Source organism: Trichechus manatus, unplaced genomic scaffold (assembly GCF_000243295.1).
Source record: "Trichechus manatus latirostris isolate Lorelei unplaced genomic scaffold, TriManLat1.0 scaffold00016, whole genome shotgun sequence".
Classification (NCBI taxonomy): Eukaryota; Metazoa; Chordata; class Mammalia; order Sirenia; family Trichechidae; genus Trichechus; species Trichechus manatus.
Genome location: NW_004443952.1, coordinates 8,198,689 through 8,224,475, shown reverse-complemented (window position 1 = coordinate 8,224,475; position 25,787 = coordinate 8,198,689). Strand labels below are relative to the sequence as shown.

At 43.1% G+C, this 25,787-nt stretch overlaps 2 protein-coding genes across 2 annotated transcripts; one reads left to right on the top strand and one right to left on the bottom strand.

The window, feature by feature from the left end:
- Positions 1-2,960: 2,960 nt before the first annotated feature.
- Positions 2,961-6,392, bottom strand: POLE3 (DNA polymerase epsilon 3, accessory subunit). The gene is made up of 4 exons (XM_004372140.2): positions 6,252-6,392; positions 6,072-6,157; positions 5,588-5,706; positions 2,961-5,301 (listed from the first exon to the last, which is right to left on the bottom strand). Exons 1-4 carry the CDS (start codon positions 6,315-6,317, stop codon positions 5,126-5,128), a joined length of 447 nt encoding a protein of 148 aa, XP_004372197.1. The 5' UTR covers positions 6,318-6,392; the 3' UTR covers positions 2,961-5,125.
- A 1,694-nt stretch (positions 6,393-8,086) lies between these two features.
- On the top strand, positions 8,087-25,491 carry CUNH9orf43 (chromosome unknown C9orf43 homolog). Its single transcript, XM_023727366.1, has 14 exons — positions 8,087-8,274; positions 8,385-8,535; positions 12,253-12,310; positions 13,949-14,052; positions 16,553-16,589; positions 17,336-17,508; positions 18,885-19,035; positions 19,380-19,470; positions 19,685-19,743; positions 19,967-20,054; positions 22,993-23,043; positions 23,376-23,455; positions 24,885-24,951; positions 25,170-25,491. Exons 1-14 carry the CDS (start codon positions 8,124-8,126, stop codon positions 25,439-25,441), a joined length of 1,533 nt encoding a protein of 510 aa, XP_023583134.1. The 5' UTR covers positions 8,087-8,123; the 3' UTR covers positions 25,442-25,491.
- Positions 25,492-25,787: the final 296 nt, after the last annotated feature.

The following is a 25,787-nucleotide window of genomic DNA, read 5'->3' as shown; positions in this document are numbered from 1 at the left end:
CCTGCTGAAAAAACATGGGCCTTCCGCTCACAGGGGTAATTCTTGTTTTGCTTTTTCAGTTTAGGTGCCTGCAGAAGATTTCTCTCATGACACTTTTCCATCTCTCAGTAAATTCATAACTAAAAATAAAGACAGAAGAGTAGAAAACCTTAAAATGTTGCTGTTTGGTGTAATCTGTTTTTTCCATGTCTTTCTCTTGACTGAAAGACCTGTTCCCAAATTTTTTTTTTAGTGATTTTACTTTAACCTTTCACTTTTATTTATAGAAAAGTATTGTGAAAGCAACAATATGGATAAATCTTAAACATAATGTTGAGCAAAAAGTCAGACACAAAACAGTACATAGTGTATGATTTTGTTTATATATGAAGTACAAAACCAGGCAAAATTAATTTGTGCTGTTGGAAGTCAGGATAAAAGTTATTGCTGTAGAGGTGGGGAGTGATGGGAACGGAGCCTGAGGGGACTTCTGAGTATCCTGGTAATGAGGGTGCTGGTAATGTTGCTTATTGGTCTAGGTATAGGATAATGGCTGTTTAGTTTGTAAAAATTCATTAGGCTCAACACTTACTTGTACTTTTTAGTAGATATATACTTCAATAAAAAGTAAAAAAAAGATTTTGAGTGCCTTCCAGGCACATGGCATTGTGCTAAATGCTGTAAAAAGCATAGAAATAAACAGAAGCAAGGCTGCAGGCCACTGGAACAGGATCTGTTTTCATAAACGGTAAGATCTTGAACAAATCATTTATCCCTGACAAGCCTCATTTTCACCATCTGTAAAAATAGGCTAGGCTAGTTTGTGGATCAACTAGGTCAACTGGCATAACTTAGTTCATAGAGATAATGTTCTACATCCTAGTTTTGTGAGTAGTGCCTGGGTTCTTAAAAGTTTGTGAGCAGCCATCTATGAAACAACTATTGGTCTCGTCCTGTCTGGAGCAGAGGAGAGTGAAGGAAACCAAAGACTCAGAAAAGAAATTAGTACACAGGACTAATGGCCCATGTGAACCACAGCCTCTTCTAGCCTGAGACCAGAACTAGATGGTGTCCGGCTACCACTACTGACCATTTTGACCAGGGACACAACAGAAGGTCTCAGTTAGAATGGGAGAAAAATGTAGAAAACTCAAATTCATAAAAAAGACCAGACTTACTGGACTGATAGAGGCTGGGGGAACCCCCAGCACTATCGCCCTAAGACACCCTTTTAACCTGGAACTGAGGCCACTCCCAGAGATCATCTTTCAGCCAAATAATAGATTGACCTATAAAATAAACAATAACACCTTAGTAAACGTGCTCCTTTAAACAATCAACTATACTAGACCAAAAGGTCAACATTTACACAAAAGCAAAGATGAGAAAGCAAGGAAGGGCAGGGAAACTGGATGTATGGAAACAGGACAGGTGGAGTGGAAACAATGAGAGTGCTGACACATTGTGGGGACTATAACCAATGTCACAGAACAATTTGTGTATGAACTGTTGAATGGGAATCTAATTTGCCGTATAAACTTTCACCTAAAACACAAAATATTAAAAACAGTATTTCTGGGCCACTTAAACCACAGACTCCATCAGCCTGAGACCAGAAGAACTAGATGGTGCCCGGCTACCACCAATGACTGCCCTGACAGGGAACACAACAGAGAGTCCCTGATGGAGCAGAAGACTGGGGTACAGAACTCAAATTCTTGTAAAAAGACCAGACTTAATGGTCTGACTGAAACTGGAGGAACCTCGGAAGACATGGCCCCCAGACTCTCTGTTAACTCAGAACTAAAGCCATTCCCAAAGCCAACTCTTCAGACAAAGATTAGACTGGACTATAAGACATAAAACAATACTCGTGAAGAGAGTGCTTCTTAGCTCAAGTAGATACATGAGACTAAGTGGGCAGCTCCTGTCCGGAGGCGAGATGAGAGGGCAAAAAGGGACAGGAGATGGTTGAATGGACACAGGAAATCTGGGGTGGAAAGGAGTATGCTGACATATTATAGGGATAGCAACTAGGGTCACATAACAATGTGTGTATAAATTTTTATATGAGAAACTAATTCAAGCCGTAAACTTTCACTTAAAGCACAATTAAAAAAAAGAGTATTTCTTCAAAAAATATGTATATATATAGGTTAGGCTACAAAAATAATTCTGCATGGGGAAGGGAGGTAACCTCCTCACTCTCTAAATCCAGATCAAAACCTCTGGACAAGAAGGGCATGGCTAAAAAAGATGAGAAACATTGCCTTAAGTCCAGTAAGGAGCCTTCAAAATCCAGATACCACTACAGGAATGATACAGGTATGGCTGGGAAAAACTGGTAGATGACCTCAAAGATTCTACTCAGTTCTTAATTCTTTAAGTCATAGTCTCTACTCTCAGAAAACATTATTTTTCTGAGATAGTCAGTTTGAACACATGAAACAATAGGTAAATCATGTATTAAGAGAGTGGTAAATTGTGAAGATTAGCATGGGCCATGGGTCTTTAAGACTGCTTCAAACTGAAAAGAAATGGGACTTAAAATGGACCTTGAAGAATGAGAAAGACTTAGCAGATACGCTGTGGGGAGGAAGTTGAAGTGGGAATTAAAAAAAAACTTTGTGAGTAATGGGGCATAATGAGTTAAAGCTGAATGGAAGGAAAGATTTCGTTTGGGCATTTGTTCTTGACTGGAGCACACAGCCTTATATTAAGGAGTAGAAGCAGATTAAAATAAGTAGCAAGGTGAACCCTCCTTATGCAGGCTTTGAATAAGACTTAAGTATGGATTTGATTCAGTAGGAAGCAGGGAGGGATTATAACACAGCAACATTCCAGGAAGATCCACTTGGCAAGGCAGGGGAGGTTAACGTAAGCAGAGACGAAGCAAGAAACTGAGCTCAAAGGAAGCTGAGCAAGTCCAGATGGGACTTGAGGGCACAGGCTGGAGTGGTGCTCATGGGAATTGATGTTTCTGCTGCGGAGAAGGAAAAAGCCACTGGACTTAACGACTGTTGGGGATATAGCTTTATGAAACTTTTTTTATAAATTTAAGGTTTGAAAAATGTAGATTAGTGAGGTAATACAGCATTGCAGCTAGGGGAAGACTCTGGAGTCACACCGAAACCAAAAACCTCTTCCATCGAGTCAGTTCCGACTCATAGTGACCCTATAGGACAGAAAAGAACTGCTCCATAGGGTTTCCAAGGCTGTAATCTTTCTCCTGAAGAGCGGCTGGTGGGTTAGAACCGCAGACCTTTTGGTTAGCAGCCAAGAGATTTAACCACTGCACCACCAGGGCTCCTTCTGGAGTCACACAAAGGTTTTAAATCCCGGCTCTGCCTTTTATGCTACGTAAACATGGGATGGTTCCCTCACCTTTCTAAACTTGTCCACAGTCTCTAAAATGGAGATAAGAGCAATGCTACCTCATAGGATTTAAGAGTTAATACTTGCAGGCACTTAAAACAGTGCTGGCACACAGCAGAGGCTCAGTAAATGTTTGGAGTTGCTGAGAATCTAGTATGGTATAGGATCCCAGCAGAGCAGTCAGTGAGTTTCTGCTGTGGCTGAAGGACAGTTTCTTTGCCCATGAACGAGCAGCATCTGCTGGTCATCCAAGGTGATGCAGGACCTCGCATTTACAGATGTCTGGCTCAGTTAATACCCCATGAATTGAATGCAGCATAATCAGTGGGTCATCCTCTCCAAAAGCACACTATAAACAAGCAGGATGAAACAGAAGCCATCACTTTTAACAAGAATGTTCTTTATTTATATAACGCATTATAGTTTTCTCAAGATTCTCTACTCACTTATCAACAAACTTTTTACTGTATTCATTTGACAAGTTAACAGTGTCAAATTATAGTTCACTAACTGTCAAACTCCAAGTGTTCAACTTAGAGACAAAAAGTGCTTGAAGCACTGAAAAGAAAAAGAAAAAGGCTAAGAAAGGCCAACAGAGATACTTTAGAAGCAGTTAAAGGGGACGGATGGTTTGGGGGAATTAGATTCCTGAGCACCATCAGATTTCCCTTAACGTTTAGAGGACTTTTACAGAATCATTTTTAAAAGGCATGAGATTATAACTAAGGAAATCAGAGGAACCTACACTTTTATATATGAAGCAGGTTATCAATGTTCCTGCATTGGCATAAGTGAGAAAAGGAGGGAAGAAAAAGTGGGAACAGAAAGCAGAGAGGCAGGCAGACAGACAGGAAGAGAGAAGCAGAGGGAAAAAGTTGTGCCATGAGGTTATGAAGTTTGGAACTTGTCACGAATTGAAGAATGAAAAGCGGGTCACGAGTCTGGGAGATGGATTATAATAGAAAGCCTGGAATTTTACACCTTCCAGGGGGGTGAAGATAAATCCTAAAGCTGTACAGTGGCAGACAGTAAGGTGCATCTAAGACTAAACCATCTGTTTTGTAAGAATAAAACACTGGCACTCTTGCTTGGCTAATTACACTCGACACTACTAATTTAAAACCATATATGCCCAAAGTGCAGCCACCCCAACAAGTTGAATACCTATATGCAACAAAAAAGGGTTCTAAGTCAACTGTGTTTGTCAAGACTCACTGTCAAGTGAAGAGCCAACAGACTTCATTTTTCTCCCACAGCTTTTTAGTAGTCTCCTAAAGCTAAATCGCTCTCATCACTCTTAGTAAGCTAGTATTGCCAAATATCGTACAATCAAATGCAGGCTGATCATGATCGAAGCCCAGAATTTTTCCTGAGCCTTGACTGACTGTGATCTGGAACACAGCAGGCAGGATGTAAGTTACTACTTTCTTGAGGGGTAGGGGGAGGAAGGAACTGGGGATCAAAAACTGCCTAACCATATACATAACTAAACAAGAGAGATCAAATTGGCTGATTGAATTAGTTGTTCAGAATCCCTCTTATCAAAAAGTTGTAGCCTTCAGACTGATTAAGCAAAACAAGATTCTGCTACCCAGATGCTTTTGAGTCTAAGAAGCCATGGTTTTGATGGTAATTCTAGTCAGTTTTATTTCCATCTTCTCAGGCACTTCTGCCTAAGACTACTCTGCCGAGCAGGGAGAAGTTTCACATAAACATGTACCACATTTCAGAGTGGTGCACCTTCCAAGGTGCCACAGTCTTCCCATCCTATTCAGTTGTCCACCTCCTCCTCCTCCTCATTTTGTTCTTCTTCTTCCAGCCTTTCTTCATCTTCATCATTGTCCTCATCCCTGCTCTTGTCTTGTTCTTCTGAATCTGTTTTTTTGTCTTTGTCCTTTTTCTTTTGCTCTGAAGCTTCCTTCTTGCCTTTCTGCTCCCGCCTGTATGCTGTAAGGAAGAAGGAAGGGGTTAGGAGGCAGGGCTAGAAGAGTGACCAGACTCCAGCAGCTAATTCCATATCATAGCTGGAAAAGCTGAGGCACGAAAGGAAAAACAACCTTTCTCACATCAAAAACAGATCTGAGGTGGTGTAAACTGAATGGGTTCCGAGTCACACCCAGTACTGGCTTACTGGACTTTAAGGGACCCACGCTGAAAAAGCCTCAGGACCAGGTAAGTAGGTCACACAGGATGACCATCTTCTATGTGGCTGAGAAAACGGAAGGGTCGTTACCTTCCAGAGCCTCTTTCAGTGGAGTAACGAACCGCTGAAACTCCATCTCTTCCATGGCCGAGAGCACATCACTAGCATTCAGTGTCTTGCGCTTCCCTTTCATTGCGAAGTTGTTGGCACTGAAGGAGGAAAAGAAGGAGAAAGGGTCTTTACAGGCTGTCAGACCCCCTCTTGATGCGTATGGAGTGAGCAGAAAAGAAGCACCCGGAGTTGGGATGGAGAAGCCTACCACTTTAAATGCATTATTTTTTGTGTGTGTGATATGGCTAAGTCCCTCTCTTACCTGTACAAAAGGACTAACCCAAAGTTACTCTGTTGTTTCAGACCCTGTAAGAACTGGATGAGAGCTGGGAACCTCTCCCCATTGAGTGAGCACACAATCGTTGGTATTTGTGGGCTACAGGCCAAAAACTCCGAGCCAGGGGTCTCTCGGAGCCTCCGGAATGGTTCAACCCTAGCTTAGCTCTAGCTTTGCCTCGCTCACCAGGACGTGGCATACAGCACGAAGACGCTCGCGGCGCGGGAGATGGCGCTCCGGGCCTCCTTGGAGATATTGACGCCGTCCGGGAGCTGTGAGGGGAGCGGAGATGAGCAAAGTTGGCGACCTGTTTCCCTCCCGCCCACTCGTCCTCCCCCAGCCCACTCGCTAGCCTGGCCTGCTCACCGCCTCCTTGATGATCCTGGTGATGACGGCGTTGGGCAGATTTAGGTCCTCTGGCCTTTCTGCCATCGCCGCTGCCGGGGCCAGCGCCTCTGCCGCGGGCCTCCTCTTCAAGACGCTACGGCGTCCGGACTTCCCGCGTCGATGTGGTCTGACCCACCGAGGCTTCCGTTCCGCTCCACACGGCCCACACTGTCTCCCACAGTGCCCTGCGCAAATTATCGCCCCACCCTAGCCCCGCCTCCAGCTCCGCCTCCGCCTCCGAGCACCGTTGCTTCCAAACGTTCCACGCGTCAGGGGTTTTGGCCCTCGGGGCGCTCCTTCGGGCCCCACGGTCCCTGGAGCGCCCCGCCCCATCCATACTTCTTGGCTTCGCGCCACCAACGCGTTTGTGGCTTTTGCAGCAAATTAAGTATGGCTCACTGGGGATTCCATCCGTTTACCTCAGTGCTCCGTGCCGCTGCTTGGCGACGGCCGGGCCTGGAAGCTGTTGGGGTAGACGGAGGTGTAAACAGAGCCGGCGGGGAGGGGCGTGCTGACTTCGAGGCTCCGCAAGGAGCAGCCTTATCCCACTCGGCTTTGTTGGATTCTTAGCGATTTGAAATCTGCTTTGGTTCCGCGGAATCGCGGCTTTCGGATTCCAGTTTCTCCTTCTCTTTCTCGAAACGAAGCGGGCAATGTTATTCCAACTCCATCGGAGCTGATGTTCTTCCCTAATTTTTTCGCTCCTGCCAGCTTTGTAATGCTCATACTAATACTAGCTCGTATTTAGAGTTTATTCATTGCGAACTAGTTTGCCGGCGCAGCGGTAATGCTGGCGGGATTGAGATGGGTGTGGCTAGACCTCGGGGCTCAATTCTGTTTGGGCAGATAAAGTACCGGAAGCAGTCGGTTGACTCAGGGTCACATTGAAAACAAACTCTTAAAATTGTATTTACTTTTTAGTTCATTAAATTGCTCACGTTACATCTTTCCCAATCAGAAACATTACCATAGTTTTGTAGTGGTGTTTTAATTTGTATTATTTTCATATTAAACGCATAGAAATTGTCTTCACTTCTACTTATTTTTTCTTGGCATGTGGGCCTCTTAAGCCACCCTTTGCCTGCTTTTAATGAAGACGTGGGTACAGAGGAATATTTCCCTACTAAGAGAAGAACAGCAGAGCAAATGTGATGATAAATGGCAACTGAAACTGCTTCAGTTGGAGGCTCTAGGGTCTGGTGGGGAGCACTTGGGTAGAGCTGACCTGGTTTAAAGGTATCAGAAGCTAATCAGCTCCAGACAATTCCCGTCGTGTTGGAATTGGGCCCAGTATTGTCAGATACTTTGATTTTTAAGATGAGCCAGAAATCTGGACATTATGGACAATCCCAATTCTTAAATATTTTCTCAAAGTGCAGGCTAAACAAAACAAGTCACAGACCAGGTGTAATCCCAGGGCAATAGTTTGTTATCTGTTCTCAATTATAAGCTCTTTAGAACAGGGACTTTATCTTGTTCATTATTGTTCTCTGTGCCCAGAACAGTTCCACTCCCATACTTAAAAAACCCCATTGTCATCAAATTCGACTCATAGTGACCCTATAGGACAGAGTAGAACTGCCCCGTAGGGTTTCCAAGGAGCACCTGGTGAATTCGAACTGCTGACCTTTTGGTTAGCAGCCAAACTGTTAACCGCTGCACCACCAGGGCTCCAGTTATTCTATGACCACCATTTATCTATATGAGCTCAATAGAAATGCTTTATACTTTGAGTCCAAATTAAGATCTCGACTGCATGGCTAATGTATAATGCACTCTAATTATGTGATGGTTGTTTCTCCAGAAGGCTAGAAAGCTGCAGGGTTGGCTTTTGTCCTAAACCATTTGGCTATGGACTTGCCAGATGAGAACCAGTGGGATGAAACCACTTGCGACTCTGCTGTTTGTCAGCATCCGCAATGCTGGGCAGCTATTCGCAGGATTGAGAGGGGCCACCCTCGAATGCTGGGTTCACCCTGCAAAACTCCCCTGGATACTGAAGGTGAATTAGCCAGCCTCTGTCTCCTTCTTTACAAGGTCCTTGAATTATTTCTGTTTGACCTCCTTCTCCAGGTGACATGTTACATATTTTCTTCTGGTCTCTTTTCTCAGATAAACTCCCAGTGCTTACTATTGTAAACATCTCGGATTCCTCGCTCCGGCCCAAGAGACTTGCTCAGCGTCGTTTATCAGGATTTACCTTCACTAAGGCTCACTCTTTATTGTCTCAGGATTCAAACTTTAACTCCAAATTTCAAGGCAGGTAAATTATCATTCATCATCCAACTTATAGCGACCCTATAGGATAGAGTAGAATTGCCCCGTAGGGTTTCCAAGGAGTGGCTGGTGGATTCAAACTGCTGGCCTTTTGGTTAGCAGCCAGATGCTTAACCACTGAGCCACCAGGCGCCCTTTGAATTTTCTTTTAAGAGCTTACTATCTCAGAATTCTGGATTGTGACTTTCCTTACCCATACAGGAGACTTTGAGAATTCTGAGTTAAAAAGAAAACACTAATTCAGTTAAAGAAGTGGTAAATAGGGAGTGGGAAACCAAAAGGAAGCATTCCTGCTGTGTTCCAGGAGTTGGTTAATTTGGGGGTATCTCATCAGTTTCTGTAGGTCATTAGAAAACTGCTTCCACATACTGTCTTATCTTTTAATTTTATATATGAAACTGTTTGTAAGCTCCTGAAGGCAGAAGGAATGACTTTTTTTTTTTTTTAAGTCTCCCACAAAGTCTAGGCACCTAATTAGTGCTTGTTGATATAGGAAGATAAGGGACAGGTATCTGTGGAAAATTTAGGCTTTTAAAATCTGAGACTCTGTTGCCTGGAATCAAAGCACTGGTTGTGGCCCTTGGAGTGGTTTCTTTTCTCCTGATCGTTCAAGCAGCCCTTGATGATTTCTGTTAGGCTAAAGACAGTATAAGAAGCCCTGCTGGCACAGTGGTTAAGTGCTTGGCTGCTAACCAAAAGGTCGGTGATTCAAACCCACCAGCTGTTCCATGGGAGAAAGATGTGGTAGTCTGCTTCTGTAAAGATTACAGCCTTGGAAACCCTATGGGGCAATTCTACTCTGTCCTATAGGGTGGCTATGAGTCGGTATCGATGGCAACGGGTTTTGAAAGACAGTATAGGAGAAGGTAGGATTACTTTCAGGTTCTCTAGGACTTGAACCCCTGGAAAGCAGCTGTGTTTCCCAGTCAGGACCTGTTATGTGCTTCACGTAGATGCACAGGCACACACTTCCACCCCTGCCATACCCATGGTGTGCAAGAGGGAGCTGCTTCATCCAGTTAGCTCCTAGTTTCTATGCCTTCGTCCTTCAGCATCTCTGGTTTCTGATCTTACCTCTCTATCCTAAACTAGTCCCTCATTACCTCATGAGTGAGTTTTTGCAGTGTCTTCCAAGCTGGTCTTCCTGCCTTTTTCCCTCTAAATCTTACATACTACCAACAGATTAACCTTCCAGAAATATTGCTCATATCATCTCTTTGCTCAAAAGAAGCCCATCATCAGTACTTCATTTACTACAGAATAATAGAGCCAAGTTTCTCTATTTTGGAGATGTAGCCTCTTTACTAATCTGGCTCCTCTCTTCTCTGATACCACCTTTACTGCTGAGCTAAACTGTCTTTTTCTTGTGCTTTTCTGTCTCTGACACTTTACTCATGCAATTTCCTCTACCTTAAAAGCCCTCTCTCTTCACTCCTCTGTTTCACTAATTCTCTGTCATGGTCTATAAGGCGCCATGAGAGCCTGCCTTCCTCACAGACCTCATCTCACGTTCCTCCCGTCCTTATTCACTAGGTGCCAGCCATATTGCCCTTTCTATTCCTCAGATACTCCACACTTCCCATCCCAAGGCTTATGTACCTGCTGTTTCCTCTGAGTGGAATACTTTCTCCCTAAATCAGGATTTCTCAACCTGGCACTTGACATTTTGGGCCAGATAATTCTTTGCTTTTGTGGGGGCAGGGGGCTGTCCTGTGTATTGCAGGAAGTTTAGCAGCATCCCTGGGCTGTACCCATTGGATGCCAGTAGCACCCCACCCCTCATTGTGACAAATAAAAATGCCTTTAGATATTGCCAAATGTCTCCTGGGGGCAAAATTGCCCATGGTTGAGAAATACTGCCTTAGAATCTTGCATGGCTAGATCCTTCTTGTTATTCAGGTTTAAAGGTTGCTTTCTCAGAGACCTTTCTCTTTTTTTTTGATTGTACTTTAGGTGAAAGTTTACAGCTCAAGTTAAGTTCTCATACAAAAATTCATACACACATTGTTATGTCACCCTAGTTGCTATCCCTATAACGTGACCGCACATTCCTCGTTTCCACCTCAGATTTCCCATGTCCATTCAACCAGCTTCTATCACTTTCTGCCTTCTCATCTCACCTCTGGACAGGAGCTGCCCATTTGGTCTCATGTATCTACTTGAACTAAGAAGCACACTCTTCACGAGTATCATTTTACGTCTTTTAGTCCAGTCTATTCTTTGCCTGAAGAGTTGGCTTCAAAAATGACTTTAGTTCTAGGTTAACAGAAAGTCCAGGGGCCATGTCTGCTGGGGTTCCTCCAGTCTCAGTCAGACCATTAAGTTTGGTCTTTTTACTAGAATTTGAGTTCTGCACCCCAGTTTTCTCCTGTTCCGTCAGGGCCTCTCTCTCGTGTTCCCTGTCAGGGCGGTCATTGGTGGTATCAGAGACCTTTCTTGACCACCGTGACTTAAACTTTCCCTGCACTCACTAGCATTTAATATTTTTTTTTCTTCAATTCTTATGATCTGAAATGATTTTGTTGATTTGTAATGTAAGAATGTAAGTTCCATGAGACATGGACCATGTCTCTCTTGTTCGCTGCTCTGTCTCCTGTGCCTTTAATAGTGCATGGTGTGTAGTGGGAGCTCAGGAAGTATTTGCTGAATGAATGTCTTCTTCCTCTGTGAAGCTTAAGTTTCATCATTTGCCACAAGTCCTGGGTGCTCTCTCTTCTAAACCACTCCAGCATTTATTGTCCCTGGCATGCTTTTGATGTTTTTATGCCTACATCCTACTTGCCCAACTGAATATTAAGCCCTTTGAAGACAGAGGACATGGCTTCATTCATTTAGTCACTCATTCAATTTACAAATATATCTTAGTAGGGGCCACTATGCTGGACGCTGGGTATATAACAGTAAACAAGATAAAGGGGCTTTTAGTCTAAGGGAGTCAGAGAACTAAGTGGACAGGGACCAGTCAGTGTGATGAGTGGTATGAGAGGAGTGTGCCCTGAGTGTGTGGAAGCATACAGGTATGATCCTATCCCAGGCACTCTTTTCTGTAGAAGTGGCATCTGTGCCTAGACCTGAAGTTTGAGCAGCCAAGTGAAGTGGAGGTTACAGGTAGGAGGTGTGGCAGGAAGAGAATTCCAGACTATAGGAACAGCTTGTGCAAAGGCCTGGAGGCAAGAAGAAACTCTTCAAGTATCAGGAAAGTAGTACAGTGTGTCTAGAACATAGAGTAGGAATGGGAGAGTGGTCAGGGATGAGGCTGGGGAACTGGAATAGAAATCGGGGAACTGCATGACAAAGGACTTTATAAACCAGGCTAAGGAGTTGAATCTTTATATCTTTTTGTATTATTCATTCATGTATTCACTCATTCAATATGTTTTTGAACATCTATGTCAAAGATACTTAATAAACTTTTATTGATGGTGATGGAACCACCTCTGGCTAGAGAGAGAGGCATAGGCTATGAATTCAGTTCTGATGCTATAAATAGTTCTGGAGTGTTTGTAATACGCAGTGTCTCTCTAGCTGTTCCAGGATAAACAAACAAACCAAAAGATGGTGAGACTGTACTTTTATTTGGAAACTATTAAGCCCAAGGCTTTCTATAGATAACTAGAAGCGTTTTTCTCATAGCACTAACCTTATCTCAATAAGTCTTTTGTAGCTCTTTTTCATTTTGGGAAACTCATTTTTTAGGACTCAGAAGTATGAAGGATTTACCTGATAAAGTTCTGATCAGCAGTACTAATAGACCTCCCAAAGTAAGTCACAGGTTAAAAAAAAGTACTTCCTCAACATTTTCTCTTTACTAGTGAAAATAAAATCTTTTATTTTGCATTCTCCTCTGGATGACTATAATCTGAATAATGATCATGATCATGATGATGATAACAGTAACTGTCTTTTATTGGGCCCTTACTATATGCTGGAGCCCAGTGGGGCAGTGGTTAAGAGCTTGGTTGCTAACTGAAAGGTCAGCAGTTCGAATCCACCAACTGCTCCCTGGAAACCCTGTGGGGCAGTTCTGTTCTGTCCTATAGGTCACTATGAGTTGGAATCGACTCGATGGCAGTGGGTTTGGTTTTTTTACTATATGCTAGGCTCTCTGCTAGTGGCTTTACATGCTATACTGTCTCCAGAAATCCCAGGCATAGGTGGGATTGATTTGTGGAAGTCTGGCATGGGTAATCATTTTCTGTCTCTGTCCTGCATACAGCATGTTCAGCTGCCGAGTAAACACTGCCATTTCATAATAAAGGGAAGTTAGAATTCTAGAATGCCAGACCTAAAATGGACCTTCAGATCGTCTAGTCTGATGACTCTCAAACTTTTTTAGCTATTACTCAAGATGAGAAATACAGTTTACAACAAAAATATTCATAAAACAATCCTTACCCTAACTATGGATGATACACTCAGATATTACTGTACTATTCTATTTAATTTTTAAACAGTATGGGCTGCAAGTCACCAAATTAGATTTAATGACCCATGAATAAGTTGCAATTGCAGCATGAAGAATATTACTCTGGTCCATCTCATTCATCTTACAGTTGAGGAAGCTGAGGTCCAGATGGGAAGTGATTTGCTAAAGCACACAGCTAGTTAGCGGTAGACCTAAATTAGGACTTTAGGAAGAAAAACTCTCCTACTTATCTCTAGCAAAAGAGATCTACTGCTCTTTACAGTCCTACTGGATGCCCTTTTTCTCCCGCCTATAGGATCGCTATGAGTCGGAATCGACTAGATGGCAATGGTTTTTTTTTTTTTTGTGAGATACCTTAACAAAATAAGTTCTTCAAACCCTAGCTGCTGGGAGTTAGGTCACATTTCACAGATTAAGGGCGGACCTCCAGATTGCCAAGTGTGTTCAAGACTTCAGACAAGAACCACAAGTTTGGGGGTTCCTGAATTTTATATGTATATAAAACAGAAGCAGTTTTCTGTTTTTGCAGACTGTCTACAAATATAGAAAACTGCTTGTATCTCTAACAGTTCTCTCCCTGCTCTGCCAATTGTGTTATTTGCAGGGGATATAAGTCTTCAGAGTGTGGAGGGCAGAATGAGTAGAGTTCCCGTGGTGAGCCCGAGGCACCTGTAAATGGGATGGGGATGGTGGTTTCTAAACGCCATCCTAATGTTACAGGGAGGGAGGGGGAGATTATTTACTTACAAAAGTTTGCAGAGAGACCTCTACTGATAATTTGCCAAAATAGTCTGATTCCTTGGGAGAATATTATGAAGACTTTTTGAGGATGGGAACTGTCTTGTTACCATCTTCCGAACCACTGTATTTTTCTTATTAATTAGCATGATAATTCAGTCCTTAGTCTGGTATTGAATACCATCAGGAGCCTGGAACCTTTAAGCCATACATAAGTTTTATATCTCTGTCTTAGGTTTCAGTGCTGAATTTGAATGAGACATTGCTTCCCTGCCCTCAAGATGTTAGAAATATGGCTGTAATCTGGATCCCAGAAGAAACAGAGAAGCATAGGAGAAGGTGATTATCATGTCTAGAAACTCAGGGGCCTTCAACTCTTATATTCTACAAATCCCTAAGCATTTCCTCTGTGGGCCTTCTTTTTGTGATCTCTCTTTTAGCTACCTCATTGCACTAGCAGGAAGCCGCAAAGAAGGCAGCCAAGATCTCTTGCATCTGTTTCTGGCTACACTGGAATTCTTTTTTTTTTTTTAATTTATTGTGGTAAAAAAACATATAACAGCATTTTCCAATTCAACTATTTTTACATGTACAATTCGGTGACATTGATTATATTTATCATGTTGTGTAACCATTACCAATACCCTTTTCCAAATTATTCCACCAGTTCCAATGCCATTAACAGAAACTCAGTGGTCCCTAAGCAATGACTGCCCCTTTCCTCCTTCCTCTCACCTCTGGTAACCACTAATAAGCTTTGGTGTCTATACATTTCCCTATTTTATATAAGTACAATCATACAATATTTGTTCTTTTGTAACTGACTTATTTCACTCAGCATGAACATTTTCAAGGTTCATCCATGTTGTAGCATGTATCAGGACTTCATTTCTCTTTATGGCTGAGTAATACTCTTTTTTAAATAACAGCTTTATTGAGATGTAATTCACATACTATACAATTCATTCACTTAAAGTGCACAAGTCAGTGGTTTTTAGTATATTCACATGTATGTGTAACAATTACCACAATTAATTTTAGAACACTTTCATTACCCACAAAAGAAATCCTATATCCCTTAGCAGTTACTCCCCATTCCCCCGTCTTGCTCATCTAGTGCTGCTATAACAGAAATACCACAAGTGGATGGCTTTAACAAAGAGAAATTTATTTTCTCACATTTTAGTAGGCTAGAAGTCCAAATTCAGGGTGTCAGCTCCAGGGGCAGGCTTTGTCTCTCTGTCGGCCTTCTCATCAATCTTCCCCCAGACAAGGAGCTTCTCTGTGCAGAGACCCCGGGTCTGAAGGATGCGCTCTGCTCTGGCACTGCTTTCTTGGTAGTATGAGGTCCCCAATTCTCTGCTTGCTTCCCTTTCCTTTTATCTCTTGTAAGATAAAAGGTGGTGCAGGCCACACCCTAGGGAAACTCCCTTTACATTGGATCAGGGATGTGACCTTAGTAAGGGTGTTATACAATCCCGCCCTAATTCTCTTTAACATAAAATTACAATCACAAAATGGAGGGCAACCACACAATACTGGGAATTGTGGCTAGCAAAATTGATACACACATTTTGGGGGGACATAATTCAATCCATGATGCCCCTACCCGCAACCCATTGATCTACTTTCTGTCTCTATGGATTTGCCTACTGGAATTCTATTTTAATGCACTTTGAGATTCTATGAGACTTCTCTATGGCAAATTCTACATGGCAGTAAGTAGCACACAACATAAGGCCAAGGTATTTGTGAGATTTTATTAAGAAATATATGCTTTCTGTTAGCGTTTTTTATTAGTTATCAGCAACTAGTGAAAAAGTTCTCAGTGAAGCACATGAGTCTGTCATCTCAATCCCAAAGCCTACTACAGTTGTACAAAGTGCCTAGCATATAGGGCTTGTGAACAAAGCAGAACATTACAACAGAGGTCTTTAGGTGAAGTCCTAAAGACTTGCTAATATTCACAACCATTAGAAGAAAGTGTTTGGTTAATCTTTTGTGACCACTGAGGCTTTCAGGTTCTTGTTAAGTGATTGCTTAGAGATGCTGAAAGTTAAGAATTTCTCTTCATTCTTTTTTTTAATGATCCTGTGAATACTTCTTTATATGTGCATTTTTTTGATATATATATATATATATATACGGCATAAACAAACAGAAAACCCTAAGGGTTTATTTCCTTCATGTAAAAGAAGCCCAGAGGTAGATGGACTTTGGCTTGTATGTCAGTTTCATGAGGTAGTCAGAGACTGAGACTGCTTCTAGCTTTCTGGGCCATCATCCTTCGCCCAAGGCTTCCATATTCTAAGATGCTTTATGGGTCTAAGATGCTTTTAAGGTCCAAGTTGGCTGCTAAAGCTCCAACCATCATATCCATGTACCAGGCAGGAAAGAAGAGGAAGAGATGAGAGCAAAAAATACTCCAGTACTTCTTGAGCACCTCCTCTGTGTTAATCAGTGAAGAATTGGTGGAGAACAAAATAGACTTGGTCCTGCCCTCCTGGACCTTATAGGGGAGTCAGACATTACAAACATAACTACACCTAAGTATATAATTTGAATTTGGATTAATGCTATGGAAGTAAATAACTGATTATATGAGAGAATAGTGGGAAACTTAGTTTAGGTTGAGGGTGAGTGGCTTGTTTTTAGCAGCCTTTGGGCAGCAGGTACTGCTGGTCTCCCAATCAGCCATCCTTGCGTGCTGACTAGAGAAAGAGAAACGTTTGTGACCATTGCTCACAGATATTCTTGGCGCTTCTGTTTAAAATGTCTGGGGATAAGTTGTATTTATTTTTATTTCAAGCCCAGCTGAGAAGAAGCCTGATGTTACCAGCCAGGATGGGAGGGAGAAAAGAAAGAACTCTCCAGTGGTGAGTTCTATGTTTTGGCCATACCTTTATGATATTACCCTGTAGGGTTTATTTTTATTTTCCTGTCAGGCCTCTCCCTCTCTCCGTTCTTTCCCTAAATGAGCAAAATCTGAAGAAGAAAATCCCTTTTTAGGAACAATTACCAAACCATTTTCTATTCAGAGTCCCCTTTTCCCTGTAGGGAGGTAGAGTGCCTTGAAGAGACAATTGGAGGAATGCTTGGGTATTCCAAGAAATTTCTGTTCAATTAAAAGCTAATACCCAGGGTGACAGAACAGAATTTCAATGGACCAAGAGTTAGTTATAAGACCTGAGGTTCTAATTCTAATTCCACCACTTATTGAGTAAATGTAGCCTTGGATAAGTTAAAGCCCCGTAAGATTACTAAGTTCATGAGAGTTGTGTTTTGTTCTATTTCATTCATTGCTGAATCCCCAGACCTTGACCTGTGCCTGGCACATAGTAGGCACAGTAAATATTTGTTCAATTTTTTGAGTGAATGAATGAATAACCTTTCTGGAGAAAAAGATATACAGTTCCCATATAATCTGAAGATAACAACAAGGTTGGGATATCAGAGGGAAAAATGTGGTAGCCCTCACGGTGCAGAGGGCAGGGATTGTTGGAGTGAGTCTGGAAACAAAGAGTATAATATGGCAGGGTTGTTGGAAGGCTAAAGTGTTGATGGGAAGATATGGGCTTGCAGAGAGTGCTTCAGAGAGTTCTTTCCACTGTTTCTCTTCCAGGAAAACAAGTCAGCTCTGGGTTCCTTGGAAAAGCAGGGCATGGGAACACAGTTAGGATGGCAAGAGGTGCTTGTGCCTCCCCCCTCCCCAGTGCAGTTGTTTGAGCAGTTAAGCCCAGACTCCATGCTTTCCTGCGACCAGATCGACATGTTGCCTAAGGATCTACTGAAGGAGTAAGTATCACGTAAGTCCTGCAGGAGATCCAGACCACCTGCTTTTTCTTTGAAGCTGAGAAGGGTCTAAGCAGTGTGCTCTTTCTGAGTAGGGAGGGGAGAAAACCATCATCCTACTTGTTTCTTGAGTTCTCCGACTTGCCAGCATGTAGTGATGACAGTAATAACCATCACATCTGTCAAGCACTTGCCCTCTGCTAGCTCCTGTGCTAAGCACATTACGTGTGTGCTCTCATTTAAACCTTGATGGTTAAGTACTCGGCTGCTAACCGAAAGGTCGGTGGTTTGAACCTACCCAGCCACTCCACGGAGGAAAAGACCTGGTGGTCTGCTCCCATAAAGATTACAGCCTAGGAAAAAAGACCAGACTTACTGGTCTGACAGAGACTGGAGAAACCCTGAGAGTATAGCCCCTGGACACCCTTTACCTCAGTACTGAAGTCACTCCTGAGGTTCACCCGTCAGCCAAAGATTAGATAGGCCCATAAAACAAAACGAGAGTAAAGGGGCACACCAGCCCAGGGGCAAGGACTAGAAGGCAGGAGGGAACAGGAAACCTGGTAACTGGGAACCCAAGGTCGAGATGAGGAGAATGTTGACATGTTGTGGGGTTGGCAACCAATGTCACAAAACAATATGTGTATTAATTGTTTAATTTGCTTTGTAAACCTTCATCTAAAGTACAATTAAAAAAATGGCGTATAAGAAAAAAAAAGATTACAGCCTAGGATACCCTATGGGGCAGTTTTACTCTGTCATTGTTTTTGTTGTTGTTAGGTGCCGTCGAGTCGGTTCCGACTCATAACAAGTCTATAAGACAGAGTAGAACTGCCCGATAGGGTTTCCAAGGAGCAGCTGGTGGATTTGAACTGCCAACCTTTTGGTTAGCAACTGAGCTCTTAACCACTACGCCATCAACAACAGAGGAGGCAGGCACTACTACACTCCTCTCTTTATAGATGAGTTATGGGTAAGTGGGAAATAGAATAGTATATGTGGTTTGAAATGAGACAGTCTTAAATTTTGTCTTGAAATTTACTGGCTTTATGAGTTTTGGTAATTGACTTAGCTTCTTTAAGCCTTATTTTCCTCATTTTTAAAGTTAGGATAATACCTGCCTGTCAGGGTGTTGTAAAGATTCAGTGGTATAAAGCACATGGGTCTGACATATAGTAAACACTCAGTAAATACAGGTATGATTTTATAAGTGCATTTCAAAGGAGTTACTGAATGAGTACCTGTTGGTACAGGTCTTTTCATAACCAGTGTGGAAATTTCTTCAAATTTTGAGTCCTTTTTATCTTTCTCCTAAGCCATACTCTCCCAGAAGAGCTATTGCTAACTATTTCTGAGCTGGCTATCTCTGTCCCTTTCAGCCTTTTGACAGATGAAGGGAAAACCATACCTTCTGCAAATATGAAGATAGAATTGGCCATGATGAAGAAGAACCGTCCCCTGGAAAAGAGCCGACCTGATAGTGCAATTTCTTCTAAGATGTTTCTATCTGTATACCGCCTCACCCTGCAGGTAAGAGCTAGGAAGTCTCAGAGGAAGATGTCTGCATGAAAATCCAAGCTCATCTCTCCTTAAGGTTGGAAGTGTTGACTTTCCGTTCCTTCTTTCTCTTCTGTCTTTCCACTCTGGACCCAAATGTATGGGGAAGGGTTTGAGGAAGGCACTGTTCTCTATTTCTTTTGCATGTCTTCCTCCACACCTTTGCACTCTTTCCACAGCCCCTGGTACAATGCTGCATAACACTGGATTCTCAAAATGTGCTTGTTGAATAGGTGAATAACTGCGTTTGGGAAATATGTTTGGGAAAAAGGAAAGACCTACACTAGAGCGCTTTTCTTCTTTTTCTTTTTCTACAGAGACCAGGGCTGAGATATCCTGAGCATCTGAGGAAATTACATTATAACCTGATGACAAAAGCTAGATTTTCTGAGGTTGCCAGATCTCCAGGTACTGGCCCTGCTTAGCCCACATTTCCCACACTTCCCTTGGTCCCAGTTCAGTTGGGTTTGTGGTCACAGTCATACAAGAAACAGCTCCCCTGGCTTGGTCTTGACCAGAGGGAGAGAGTACCTTTGTGGTTGTGGAGTGGAGCACAGCAAGCAGCCACGGGGGAGGGTGGGAGCAGTCAGAAGAAGGACTGAGCTGGCTCTGTGGTTGCCAGGTCCCAGGAAGCAGCAGCAGCAGAAGAAGAAGAAGGTGAAAATACCCACTAAGATACAGGTAAAGTGGCAGTGACAAAACCCCAGGGACTTGCTGAGACTGGGAGAACTAGTTACAGCCTGGAATGGTCAGGGATGTACGAGAAGTGGGATTCTCCCAGGTTTCTAGAGGGACTGCCCCTGTTTGGTTGTAGATGTTGTGTTTTTTTTTTTTAAAACTCTTTTTGAAAAGTTCTCTTCATTTCCAAAAGTCCTAATTCAGTTCCTCCTCATGTGGGTTTCAGGAGGTTAAAAAGAAAACCAAGAGTGATCCAGGGAGTCAGAACACTTTACATGAACGTAAAGTTATCATCATTTGTGACCCTGTCCCTGGTAAGAAGACTATGTGTTTGGGAGTGAATATGTGTTTGGGAAGAATATGTGCTTGGGATTATTCCCAGGATGTAGCTGAGGGTAAGGGAATTTGACCATGTTTTTGTCATTTTGGAGTCTGTCTTTGTCAGGGACTCCGAAACAGAATTCCCCTTGGAATGCCTCAGGTTGGGTGGCCTACCGTGCATCATACTTCCATCACCTATTTACTAAGCAAAGAAGCTGTGCCAGACATCTGTTTTATGTAGGGATTTGGGAGATGACCACGAGCATGAGTCATAGTCATTTTTAACACAGATCCCATCTCAGTAAATGCAGAGTAGTTTGAAGATCAGAGGTAGAAGCAAGCTCAGGTTATGAAGAGAAGACCCCTGAGGGTCCATTGGCCAATGAGGCAGGAAAGAGCTTGGAGTCCTCATTAAAACCCCCAAAAGTTCTGAGTAAGTGGAGCTTCTAGCCACAAGTTAGAGAGTCCCTGGTGTCTCAGGTTGAAGTTAACACACTGTCCAGCCCCATGCAGGAGGCAGGCAGTCCTTTTTCTCTGGTGTTCATGCTGGAGGTGATAATGGGTATCTCTCCTTTCTAGAGTCCTTACTCACGCCAGGACTGAGGGAGAGTACTGACCCTGGTTCCTCTGATGCGTTCCTGAGCTTGAGTGGGAAGTGTGAGGGAGGGAAAAAGAATCCCCTAAACCTTACAAGTTTGTTCTGCCCTGCTCAGTCTGGACATTGCTGCTTTTAATGTGAAAATAACTGTTATCAGAATTCAGTCTCCAATCCTGGGGCAGTGGAAGGGCTCAGGTGAGATGCTTCTGAGAAAGATGCTGCCCTCTAGGTTTAACCTTCCATCTCACTTAAGCTCTCTGATACTAGTGATGGCCTCTAATCTGAAGATATAAAAAGGTTCCAGGCCTTCAAATGGGAGGTAGACAGATCCAGGACTGTGGACCAGGGTAGAAAGTGACTGCCTAAGGTTAACACCTCATCCAGGGTGATCTCTACTACTCCCCTGGATTCCACTCTGGTGCCTTTCATACTTCTTCATGATGCCTCCACTAAGAGCAGTTTTGCTGGGATGATTGTGTGCTCTTTGAGTCATGCTCTTAGAGCAGTGGCCAGTCCTGAGTTGAGAAAGGCCTATGGAAGAGATGATTTTGCACTGGATCTTAAGTATGTGTGGGAGTTTTCCAAATATGTAAGAGAATTCCTGGAAGTGGGAACAACCTTCGCAAAGGCATGGCGTCTTGGAAAAGAGCTGTAAAAATGACGTGGTAGTAGGGGCGTCATCTGATCTCCTCTAACTTCACAAGGAGGAAGGAGAATCAAGATCAACAGCCCAAGGTTGATTCCTATGAGGCAGAGGTCAGACATGCCTTCTAATCTCCAACTTTTTTTTTTTTTTACCAATTCTGACATCAACTGTCCTGCCCACGGTACTCTCTACTTCTTTGCTGAGTTCGATAATTTGTTGCAATGACCACACAGAACTCACAGACAATACTCATGATTATGGGGTTTATTAGAGAAGTAACAGGTTACAGTTCAGGTTCAGGAATGCTGAGGATACACTTCTTTGATCGGGACAGCCTCTTCTCAGCTGTGCCTGCAGACACGCCTCTCCCTGGCCCCTCGGCCTCTGCCCTGCTTGGGTAAGTGTTACAAAGCCCTTTTAGCTCTTCCAAGAAGTACCTGGAAGCACCCCACTCTGCCAGGAAGCCTCCTGCCTGAAGGCGATCAGCTTTCTCACTCCATGAGCTGGGAAGCCTACTTCACTGTCTCCTGTTGGTCTGCTGCCTCTGCTGCCACCATTTCTCTGCCACTGCTTCTCCTTGTCTCTCACCATCTCCGGTGTTACACTCTCTCTTTCTGTCTCCTGGATCTAGGAGGTTCTCAGTGCAGGAATTTCAGACCCAAAGGATGCGCTGCACTCCTGGCTTTTCTGTCTTGGTTGTTGTGAGGTCCCCTCTCTACTCTGGAATTGGCTCTCTTTTAAACCTAGCAGGATGGCAAAACTGACCAATCTCCTCGTTAGGGTTCCATACACCTTATTTGCATGGTCCCACACCCCTACAAGGGTGCCATGCACCTTCTTTATTTACATTATTAGCAAGCTATCCAATCCCCTTGGTGGACCACAGGCACCTCATTTGCATAGTACTTTCCAGTCATTTGGTGGGAGTCACAAAGACTATGGCTAGAAGGGGCATATTAAGTAATTCGCTGCACTGCAGGCATGGTTTGCTTAGGGAACACCGAGCACTTCAGTGTGGCTGTGGTCTTGAGTATTTAAGGGAGAGTGGTAGATCAGGCTAAAGAGGTACGTAGGGGCTTATATTCCTAGGTTGCACCCCAAACCAATTAAATCAGAATTTCTGGTGCTGGAACCCAACGATTCCAATGTGCAGCTAAACTGAGAACTACTGCTATTTGGGAACCAAGATATTAGTACAATATCTCTGGTGGCACCTTGGAAGATGTTTGTTTAGAGAAAGAGAAAGTGAGAAAGGAAAAAAAGAATGAATGCTTTTAGGAAGTTAGTTGAAGAAACATCTGATGCAAAAGAAGCAAAACTAGAGCTTTTAATGCCAAGGAGATGTAGAGGAGACAAAATAATGGGAGCTAAATGTTGACTCTTTTGTATTGGGGAGTCATTGAATGATGCCTTAAATAGACAAAAAGACACAGCATTATAAGAATATTATTTAGATTTAAGGAGATCATCACTAGATCTAAAACAAAAAGTTAAATTTAGTTTCCTTTAGAAAGTAGGGGTGGGGTAGGGGACTGTTTTCTTTTTATTATAAAGTCTTCGGTACGATTTTATTTTTTATTTGAGTGTATTATTTTGTTGCAAATTTAAAAGGGAAAACATGGAAACAAACAAAAAAAGAATCAAAAAACAAAAAACCCACAATTAGAGCTTTTTTGTTTTTTTTTAGAAACCAACATGGGTACGTTAGAGAAAGCAGCAGAAGGTGAATCACATTCTGGTAAGAGGAGTATTCATAAACTGAAAAGGTAGAGTTAGAGTTTCTTTTGTTGCCGTAATGTGTAGGTGCCGCCCTGTAGGTTTCTTGGAGGAATTCTGGGTGTTTTAGCACACACATTATCTTCACCTCTAATTTTGTAATAGATGGGTTCACAGTCCCAGGTGTACCGAATCACTAACAGACGCAGAAGGCCTAGCTCCCTATTACCTGCCACCAAGGTCCAGTCTTGTCCTGGAGACAAGTCATTTGTAGACTAGCGGTCAACTAGAAACTTGACAATGGTATATGAAAAGCCAATAAGAGGAGGACTGAATTGACTTTGTGGTCACTAGGTCACAGTACTCTGCCAGATCAGGAAAATGATACAAAGCAGCAGCAGCAGATGGAGATAGAAGGACCTACCTTGAAACAGGTGAGTGTGTACCAGGGCCATAGGGCCCTGTTTAAGGTATTTATTGCTGTGTAACAAACTACCCCAAAGCTTAAACCACAGTGATTTGTTATTTCTCATGATTCTGTGGGTTGACGGAACAGTTATTCTGGTCTTGCTAGAGGTCATTCATGCAGCTGCGTTCAGCTAGAAGCTGGACTGGGGCTGTTGGCCAGGTTGCACTGGTTTTCTTCTATGTGGCCTTTCCATGTGGCTAGCTTGGGCTTCTTGAAAGCATAACCCGTAACCTGTTGCCGTTGAGTTGATTCTGACTCATAGTGACCCTATAGGACAGTGTAGAACTGCCCTATAGGGTTTCCAGGTTGTAACCTTTATGGAAGCATATTGCCACATCTTTCTCCTGTGGAGTGGGTGGTGGGTTTGAACTGCTGACCTTTCGGTTAGCAGCTGACTGCTTAACCACTGCACCACGAAGGATCCTTTCTTGACAGCACAGTGGTCTCAAAAAAATGAAATCACTTTCTTAAGGGGTAAGCCTAAACCGCCACATTGTCACTTCTGCCACATTTTATTGGTCAAAAAAGTTACCAGGTCAGCACAGAATCATTAGAGGGGAAATGACGTCCACCTTTTGATAGAAGGAACAGCATATGTATACAGGAATGGGAGGAATTTTTGGCAACCATCTTGGAAGTATAACCGCAATAACGCAGATTGGAGCCGCCTGCCACAATGGCCAGTTCTGAGACAGGCGTGAGGTGAGCAGCAAGAGATTTATTAAATATCAATATATAGGAGACAGAGGGGAATAGATTCCTCCAAAAAACCCGTCTCTCCCACTGGAGATTGGCTGAAGGCTTTTATAGGGGCAGCATTATGGGTCTTAGAAGTTTGTATTAGTTTCCCCTTGAGGTGGTCTCGTCTCAGATGAGTTAATCTTCTACTGGTATTCTTGGGGGTTATCTGGCGACATTTTTGGGGATTATCTGGTGACATTCTTGGGGATTATCTGGCGACATTCTGGTTTTTCTTGTCCTGAGATGGGTGCTTTGTTCGGTTTTCATCCTTAGATCATTATCACTTGTTTTCCACCCTCCAAGGAGGAACATGGGTTAATCTTAAACCTTTTGTAGAGACTGGAGAAACAAGATCATGAAACAATGTGGCGGTTAGCAATGGGGAGTAAATAATACTGAGCCAGGCCTGTGCAGCCTCTTGCAGAAGCAACCTACCACAAGCCCTTAGTTGATTACTGGGAAGGGGAAGAAGTGGATTGTGGCTTCATCCGTACAGTCTGGTGGGCAAAGAATGTATGATACAAGCTTCTCTTCAGCCTCAGGAGATGGTTCTTTGACCTATATTAGAAGTCAATTTCTTCAAGAAAAATATCTTCTAGAAAAATCCTTTTAGTTTCCCAAAGTCTTGATTTACTTACCCCAGTGAATTTCAGGATGCCACAGAGGAGCCAGCGATGGACCACCTTGAGAACTACCTGGACTCCTTCACCAGTCACAGGAGTAAGTTGTTAGGGTGGAGGAGCCTTAGTGAGTGACTGAGGACAGGGAGAGCTGAACCTGTGTTGACCAGGTTGGTTTACCTCTCTGGAGGGCACAGTACTCAGCCTTCAAAGGGGCCCTGAAGACATTCCAGCCCTTCCTTTCTTGTCCCCTCCCCCCAATTTTTCCCAATTTGAGAGAGGGCTACAGATGCAATTAATGGCTGGGTTTTCTTTTAGGTATTCTTTTAGGTACTGAATTAGTCAAGACAGAGTCCACTAAGGAGGACATTGGTGCTCAGGTGGAGATTGAGCTGGAATCCCAGACTTCCAGCAAAGAGAAGACCTCCAAGAACGTTTCAGCCAGTACCACTGGAACCACCTGGAACCCTGAGCTCAAACTTCTGAGGATTCTTCAGGCCACTGATAATGAGGATGAGGAGAATCAACCCTCCAGAGCACAGAGTGAAAAGTCTCTGGAGGCACAGGCTGAAGGCATAACCCCATTCTAGAGCAAGGTGCTTAATCCTGAAGACATCAGCCTTTGACGTAAACGGAAAGGAGAGGGGACTTCTGCTCCCTGGAGCCTTCACCAGGGACTGAGCTTAGGGATCCTATTTTCTTTCTTCACTTCTACTTGCCTCTGAAATAAGTGAGAGAGAAAAAGCCCCACCCTTTTTACATTTAGATTATTTCTCTTCCACTAGGGCCAGAACAGTTTTAGTGATTAAACACAGCTGCTTTTTAGTTAAAAGACTCATTCTCTGTTTCTGGGAGGAGAAGAGACATTTTTCTTGTTTTCTGAGTCACTTTTATTTAGTTTCTGCGGTCTGTAAGGCTTGCAGTTGAAAGAAGCTG

Excerpts from the sequence above, each read along its gene's own strand:
- POLE3 (XM_004372140.2), bottom strand. The coding sequence starts at position 6,317 with ATGGCAGAAAGGCCAGAGGACCTAAATCTGCCCAACGCCGTCATCACC. Across the intron at positions 5,707-6,071 it reads GTGCTGTATGCCACGTCCTG|TGCCAACAACTTCGCAATGA; the intron begins GTGAGCGAGGCA and ends TTCCTCCTTCAG. Across the intron at positions 5,302-5,587 it reads ACTGAAAGAGGCTCTGGAAG|CATACAGGCGGGAGCAGAAA; the intron begins GTAACGACCCTT and ends TCTTCCTTACAG.
- CUNH9orf43 (XM_023727366.1), top strand. The coding sequence starts at position 8,124 with ATGGACTTGCCAGATGAGAACCAGTGGGATGAAACCACTTGCGACTCT. Across the intron at positions 16,590-17,335 it reads AAAGAAAGAACTCTCCAGTG|GAAAACAAGTCAGCTCTGGG; the intron begins GTGAGTTCTATG and ends TTTCTCTTCCAG. Across the intron at positions 19,036-19,379 it reads TATACCGCCTCACCCTGCAG|AGACCAGGGCTGAGATATCC; the intron begins GTAAGAGCTAGG and ends CTTTTTCTACAG.